Source organism: Plutella xylostella, chromosome 17, assembly GCF_932276165.1.
Source record: "Plutella xylostella chromosome 17, ilPluXylo3.1, whole genome shotgun sequence".
NCBI classification, from domain to species: Eukaryota; Metazoa; Arthropoda; class Insecta; order Lepidoptera; family Plutellidae; genus Plutella; species Plutella xylostella.
Genome location: NC_063997.1, coordinates 9,917,418 through 9,925,917, shown reverse-complemented (window position 1 = coordinate 9,925,917; position 8,500 = coordinate 9,917,418). Strand labels below are relative to the sequence as shown.

The window sequence follows — 8,500 nt, the reverse complement described above, 5'->3', positions numbered from 1 at the left end:
TCTCTTTACGGATTCATTACAGGTGACCTCCTGGCCTAATAAAATTGACAGTGCTGAGCGGTGGCTATTAAGTGTACTATAATTAGCTCCAGAATTAAATTTTTCTGTCAGATATTCTATTACTTGGCTAGTATTGGAATTACAATAATCTATACCTTTAATACTGCAATATGCCCACCACGCTTTGAGTGACGCATTGTATTGCTTCAGTGTATTGTGAGAAAATGAAGCCATCATAATGTTAAGTGAGGTGATGGGGATCCCATGCTTCATCAGTGCCTGCCTGATAATCTCCCGGCCATCAGGGTTAGCTCTGCATGGAGCGGATGTGACTCCCTGAAAGGGGAAAATAGCAAATTTTTATTAGGCTTGAAGTATAAAACTTCTGATATGAGTAACTTTGACCAAACTGGGAACCATGATTGAGTTGGCCAAAGTGGCACAACTAAAACTCCTTCTGCTTTATCGAATTTTATCTTATGTAGAACTTTAGAAATTAAGCTGAAGGGTGGGAAAGCATAAAATCTTAATCCCTCCCAGTTAAATGTGAAAGCATCAACTATTTCTGAGTTCGGATCTAATTTCCATGATGCATATCTAATACATTTGTGATTTTGAATACTAGCAAACAGGTCAAATTCAGGGGTACCAAATGCAACTGTCAACTGGTTAAAAGCATAGTCAGCCAATTCCCACTCCGTGTCTATATTAATTGCCTGACGAGATTCAAAATCAGCTTCCTTGTTGTTACTAGACTGTATGTATGATGCAAATATATTAATATTGCGCACCTCACACCATTGCCATATATCCCGTGCAATATTGTTTAAATGTGGGAACTGTACTCCACCCATTCTATTGATATAGGCAATAGCTGTGGTATTATCTATTCTTAACAGGATATTGGAATTATTAAGGTGTGATGCAAAGATTTTAAGTCCATAAAATGCTGCTAGCAATTCTAAGGTGTTGATGTGCTGTGATAATTGGGAACCGTTCCAGTGCCCATGAGCTGTTTTATCATTACAGACAGCGCCCCAGCCTGTCGTTGAAGCATCACTAAATATTACAATATCATAGTTATTTGTTTGAAATGAGCAATATGAAGAATCAGTATTGTCTCTCCACCAAATTAAATCATTATTTAAATGCGCAGGCAAAACCATTGCTTTGTTGTAATTATTTGAGTATTTGAGAGCTAAAAACTTTTCTCTCTCAAATTGTTTAGTGTACACCCAGCCATACTTAACAGCTGGGCATGCTGATGTTAACAAGCCTAAAAACTTAGCAAACTCCCTGACAGAGCATTTTTTAATATTTAAAAATTTTGTTGCTTGAGCTTTAATACGACTTTTCTTTTCCTCTGGCAACGATATGCACATGTTAACCGAATTAAATATGAAGCCTAGGAAGGTACATTCTTTCCTGGGGTATGTCTGGCTTTTTTCCTCATTAATCAAAAAACCTAGTTTTAAAAGTATATCTCTGGTTGTTTTTAAATTGTCAAGACAGTCTTTGAATGTGTTTCCAATAAGCATAAAATCGTCCAAGAAATTGACAGACAGGTATCCTAATGAACGTAAGTAGTGTAAGACGGGCCTTAATAATTTGGTAAATACATATGGGGCTGTACAGAGACCAAAGGGTAGGACATTAAATTCAAACAATTCACCTTTCCAGGTAAAACGAAGATAAACTCTATCACTTGGAGAGATGGGCAGTAAAAAATATGCATCCTTTAAATCTAGGGTTGCCATGTAAGAGTTAAAATCAATAAGCTTTAGAGCTGTGCGATAGTCTTCCATTTTAAAATGGGTGGGATTAATGAATTTATTAAGTTCCTTTAAATTTAAGATAAACCTATGCTTTCCATTAGACTTGGGTACTGTGAAAATTGGTGAAATAAATTGATTTTCGCATGTACTACATGGAGATATGAAACCTGACTCTAAAAGGTCATTAATACAGTCATTGATAATTAGAGTCTCTTCGGTACTATAACATTTACTTTGACTTGAAACTGTTTGATATGGTTCATTATCAAATGGTATTTGGTATCCCTTAACCCAAGACAGGATAGTTGTGTCATTGGTAATATTAATCCATTCATTAATGTAATACTGGAGCCTGCCTGCAGTAGGTATAGGTTTGTGTACCTGTGATAGAGTATTTAACGGCGTCGGTTCTGCGGTGGGCGGCTGTAGTTCCGTGGACGAGTCGCCTGCGGCGGCGGCGGCGGCGCACGGCGGTATTCCCACTGCGCGGGCGCTGGCGGCGGCGGTGGCGGTGGTCGCCGAGGCTGGCGGGGGTACGCTCGCGGCTCGGCGACTGGTGCCCGAGGTGCCCCCCGTACGTTTAAAGCTGGTTGGCTACGAGGCATGGTAGTGTTCAGCTGTGCACGCTGTTGATGGTTGCTAGAATTGTATCTCAACTCGGAAGCTGATACAGATATGGCCTTTGAAGTCTTCAGGTGTTCAGTCAGGTTGGACCCAAATAGGTTATGGTCTATTTTAGTGTTCTTTATAGTGTCTCTTTTAGATTTGTTAACAGCATTGATAATGGCAAACCGCCTCGATACAGACTCCCTGTGATGGATATCACATAATAGGCGGCCGGCATCACTTAGAATTTTTATAAGTTCTGGATCACTATGCCTCTCTGTTAGTGTCATATTTAAAGCTTTTCCAATTGCTGAGAGGCAACTAGCCATGACATCTTGTTTCTTCTCAGAGTAGGCATCCTTCTTTATATTAAGGTCATGTAGCGCCGACTTCACCTCTGGGTTGAGTTTAGGTGGCCTGATAAATGCACAGTTTTCTGCTGGTAAGTAATTTTTAGATAACTCTGATTTCTCCTCCTTTGTGAGCCCGTTTAGCAGAATGTGCTTCCATCTATTTGCGACTTCCTTGTGCAAGTCGTCACCGAATTCCTTGACTTGAGTGGGGTCAGAGCCAAGTAATTCCAGCACCTCGGGGTCCAGCTGGCTATTTTCTTCTTCCGTAACCAGATTTACATTTTCGGTAGCTGCGGTAACATCTGTAATTGTACAGAAAAACAACCGGTCAGTTTCACATTTGTAGGTTAACTTTTCCACACGCGATATACGCCGGGAAAGAAAATACCTATTTGCGTTATTTTATTACGCTCATTATACATGGTTATCATGACATGAAATCCACATATCTACACACGATAAACGTCGAGATATTATGAAGGAAAGATCAGTCAACCACGTGTTCTAACCAAGTTCTAACAAGTAGATTTCACAATTTGTATTTAACATCTGGACCCGATATGCACTTGAAACTTACCTTCATTGCCTTCATCAGGGACATAATCACAGAGATTCATGCTTGCTGGCGATTGCGCAGGAGATAGACACACACCTTGTGAAGGTGTCTCACATCCATCCGACGACGAGGAGGAAATTCTTCTTTTCTTCCTGACAAGTTTCTTCACTTTTTTCATTACCTTTTCCAGTAATTCACTTTCATCTTTACTTCTTTTTCTTTTCCCCATTCTTATCTAGCTTTTTTAATTATTAATTTTCCTTGTGTGACGTGACTCGGATAACACAAAATCGAGTAATGGCGAACAAAACGGCGGCACCATAGACAACGGAAATGGTGAGGGCCATAGACAAATATAAGGCCCCGCTACACAGGCACAAATTTGTTAGTGTTAAAAATAAAACTATTTTTAGGGCTTTAAAAGTGTGATTAGGATAGCATCATCTCGCGTGCTGCATGTAATATCGTAATCATCTTCGAGAGAGAAACGAAGTATAATGTACAAATACCGCAGTTGCATTTTACTTCTTAGCATACACATATGGCGGCGTCGATCAGTTTTTGTTGTTTATTCATCATCTAGTGACAGAGAGCATGCGTTTTAATCTGTGCGCTGTTACTTTACCTGCTCCTACATGGAAGAAAATATTCATTGAAGTAAATCGAACAATAAGGTTATATTTTTATTTTAGAGTTGTATTTTTAATTTACTGTCGTTTATTCACATAATATAATAATTACGCTTGTATATTTTACTGGTATCAATAATAAATCAAGGTAAGTGAGTGTCAAGAAATCAATTTTTTTTATCTACAGGCTGTTCAACTTTGATGAGTACAAGTACAGTCCGTTTTTTTAAGTAGCTACACGTTAGTATTTATAATGATGAGATCTAGTGATGAATCTACGATGAATAAATTACAAAATTTACTATAATGTTCATGTGTGCACTCAACACTAATCGCAGAACACAACTAAAATTAAATACTCCAAATGTGGCAAAAAGGAAATTGGAAATCTATCCATCCATGTAAAGTATACAAAAACTAACTTACTATGACGAACTGGCGCCACAATCAAAGTTTACATTTTTAAATCGATCAATCGTTTATCAGATCATAAATCAATCTGTGAGCCAAATAAGGTATCGATTCGGAGGCTTGGCTCTTAATTCATCGTATGCATTGAATACAGACGCTTTCTTTTGTTTTAATTTCTGATTCCGAACATCAATTCTTGTTACTAGATGGCGCCGCGACTGAAAAAATAATTGAAAATGTATGTGAGGTGTAATTTTGTACAAATAAGGCGTTAATTAATTTACGAGAAATCTAATCAGATTTGATTTATTCAGTATAATCGGAGCACCAATCGGAGCTTAATAGAATTGATTATACACTGTTTCATGTTAAATCTTGTGCAGAAAAAAATGTTGATAGTGTTAATGATGAGTAACTTTTGCCGCCTGCTAGTAGGTACATGTGTCTACAATAGTATATAGTAATAAAGAAATAAAATGAAATAGTTCGTATTACGTGGGTTAAAACTACACTTGGGTATAAATAGGTTAGGTATTTATAATAAAATATTGGCATCTAATAAAGTACGATACAATCTAATAAAACTGCAAAAGGTTGTTAATCGTCAAAACCGGCGCCGCCTATCGGCCTATCGGCCTCGGAAAAGAGAATCGCATTTATTTTGGAATATCTCTCCCAAAAGTATAATTTATTAGAAAATGTTAATAATGCTTATTCCAATTATTTTAAGACCGAACCCCCTACGTGGAATTAATTTTCTTGGTTCTACCTTTTTTGGCATAAGATTTTTTTGCCTAATCTCGTATTGCATAGTAACGTTTGGTCAAAGTCTCGTTACGCCGAAAATCGTATGGCATAAATCTCGTTTAGTAAAAAGTTATTTCGCATAACATTGTTTAGCCTAATAATGGTATGGCCAAATCTTGAATAGCCTAGTAATGCAATGGCATAGGTTTATACAAAGTAATAATATTCGTTTGGCTTTAACTTTGACGGAGCGTCTCCCTACATAGCGCAAACTGGTGCCTTGTATTGTTTCCGCTGTTTGGAAAACGCTCCGCTCCGCTTCGCTGCGCTCCGCTTTGGTTTTGATGAACATGTGCACCTAACACGCTCCTCCTCGCTTTGCTCGTCGTCGCACCTATTTTTAGGTTTCGATCTCATGGGGTTTGTAAAGATTATATTGGTCGTTAACTTTCGATTTTTTGATCATACAATATCGTGATTTTCGAGATGTAGGAGAAAAATACCACAATTTGTACATTTACTACATACTTAATATATTATTTATTAAGATAACATTAGGAGAAACAAGATTATACATAGGTTATAGACGAACATAAATTTGAGCAAACGAAACTTAGGTGTTTAAAGATTGTGCCTAAAGAGTTTTAGACGAAACGAGCCTTATGCCACATAAGTCTTGGCAAAATGATGGTTCGGCCAAAAAAGTTTAGACCATACGAGTTATGCGAAATGAGTTTTGGTCAATAAAGATTATGCCAGATGAGCGGAACCCAATTTTCTTAGGTATTTTTGTTAATTATTGTATTTTAATATAATTTAATTAGGTTTCAATAAGCTTACGATCATTAATCTTATATCACATTGCTCGTTTTGTTATATGTAGTTACGATCAAAATATTGTACTTATTTCATTGCAATTGTTTTTTATTTAGTTTTCAAAGTATCTCATCGAGTGAACAAAATAGTTGACGTGATCAATGCTACTTAGGCCTGGGTCTCCTATTTACGCCGTAGGTCGCGTCCAGCGTCACGCCGTAGGCCGCGTCACGATGCTCACTATAGAAATGTACTGATGCGGTCTCCCTCACACGCCGACGTTAGCGCGTAGACGCCGTAGGTAGGCCGTAGGACGTTGATCGAAACGTTTACGTCAAAGTCGGACGCCGCATATAGCATAAAATAGGAGACCCAGGCCTCAAACATTGTAAACAAGTTCATATAAGTCAAATACATAAAGGCTCATTGCAATGTTAGTTGCCACATTAGCAGCCAATTACTTTTTATGATCTTATCATGACATTTTTAACATGTTTTAGTAGTCGTGTAAAAACATCAACAACAAGCAAACACAAGGGTAAGTATTGTAAATTGTTAGCTATTCGTCATTCTAAACAACTATTGTTGTAGAGCTTTTAAGAAGTCATTACTCGTAAAACTGTTAGCGAATTTTGAAATAAATAAATAATTGGGAGCTAATTAAGATTGTTTCCATCAAAACTAATACTTTAATGCAAGTCAAAAGTCAAAGTCAAAGTCAAAGTCAAAGTCAAAATTTTTTATTCATCGTACAAATATAAAATTTTCTGATGAACGTCAATTTTTACAAATTACTCTCCGTTCGGATAAGGGGGGGCTCTTTCTGTCTAAGGAGAAGAATGGGGCATATTCGAATGACGTATCAGCTGTTCCTTATATACGTCCGGCGCTCCCAGAGCAGTCATCTATTGACGCTAATCAACCTCTGGGCCTCTAAAACGAAATTTGCTATTTTTGTAAACTAAAAAAGTTTATGTTTTCTCCTGTCATCTGCATACATTATCCGTCAAAAGTTTCATGATAGTTTCCGCTAGAGGCGCCACTTAGTATGCGAGAAAACTTAAACTTTTATAGTTTTTGCAAAACTATCAAACCTGTACTAGACCCTCTGGTATTTGTCACCGACCGACGAGCTAAGATTAACTATGTTTGGTTTCATCGGCAACAGCTTTGCGTCACTGCAAACACCAAGCGGAATCTGTAATAAATAAACTTCAGATTCAATGAACACATTAATTACTCGCATTGTATCACCTTAAGCGGAGTTTTCAAAAACTAACTAAGTCTGACGGATGGCGCCAATTTTTTCCCAAGCTCACTTAAAAAAAACTTGTATCATTGCAAAAAGGCTGTAATTAATTCTAAATTGTGTTAATAAGTACAGAATCGTATTAGTTTAGGGGAATAAATGGCCGTCGGCATTTCCCCTGTGCTGGCCCCTTAAAGCGCAAAACAAAGACAAAAACTAGTTAAAACGTGAAAACAATTAAAAGGCATAAGTTGAGCGTGGTTCGATGTAGACTAAGACGACTGCAATGCAGCAACGATACAAAAGTTGCGGACAAAAGTTAGTAATAAAATGTATAGAGTTGTATATTATTATGAAATCTTTGGTAAGTGTGGTGATTATAAGAATTAATAAAAAATGATATGCAACATTTTTTATTAATTCGCTTTAGTTATTCAAATTGTAATAATAAAAATGTTGTAACATATATCCAGTCATACAAACTTACATCGTAACATTCGCAACATTTCCATCATTCCTGTACTGTACTCAAGTACTTACGAGTATTACCTACTTAGAGTTATTCTGGTAAGTAACTCGAGCAACTAGGTTTCCCTATTCGCGTAAGTCTGTGAGCACCCTCAATTTCATCGGTTACCTTTTGATAGCCAGTTGTATGGTGATGCCTGTTCGTGTTGTAATAAACACCACGACAGTTGCCTAAGCCGCAATTATTGTAGTGTTTCTTTTTTCGTTGTTTACCTCGACCGCGGCCAGCCTTGTGACATTTATGGTACGGTATGGCTGTTGTTCATAGAATGACTGTAAATTGGAAGCCGATTCTCAACCACTCGTCTTTCGAGTCTAGTGTAAGGATTCATAGCAACTGGCCACTAATATTATTGCGGTATGACCCGAACGAAAAGGAAACTTTAAAAGCGCTTTACGAAAATTTTCTCGACTAAAAATATTTTCCAATTTTAATTTATTCTGTATAATCATTAGTCAATTAAGTTTCCATATTTATTGACAGAAAAGAATTATATTAATTATTATTGCTCGTCAGGCGCCTCAGACAATGGTTTAATTGAATAAAATTAATAAAAAAACTTTATACGTTTGTAAAAAAACCCTAATTATATGTGGCGCCAGTATACAGTGGCTGCGTGGTGTAACGAGTATGAATCTACGGAACAAATTGCTACTGCCCATTACTTTAACACTCGTTGACATACATATTTATAAATCTCATCGAGAATTCCATTCGCGAATGTAAACTTTCGTAGGAATGCATGACAAAGGTTTCACGGAGAAACATGGAATGTTTTTTTTTCAAAGATGCATGTGTATATTTTAGCAATTAGCAAAATGCTTCCACA

The 8,500-nt window shown here is 37.1% G+C and overlaps 1 protein-coding gene across 1 annotated transcript; it reads right to left on the bottom strand.

The window, feature by feature from the left end:
• Positions 1–200: 200 nt before the first annotated feature.
• Positions 201–3,570, bottom strand: LOC119692557 (arp2/3 complex-activating protein rickA). The gene is made up of 3 exons (XM_038113565.2): positions 3,312–3,570; positions 2,157–3,036; positions 201–336 (listed from the first exon to the last, which is right to left on the bottom strand). The coding sequence occupies exons 1-2, from the start codon at positions 3,517–3,519 to the stop codon at positions 2,171–2,173; spliced, it is 1,074 nt and encodes a 357-aa protein (XP_037969493.2). The 5' UTR covers positions 3,520–3,570; the 3' UTR covers positions 201–336; positions 2,157–2,170.
• Between the last annotated feature and the right edge of the window lie 4,930 nt (positions 3,571–8,500).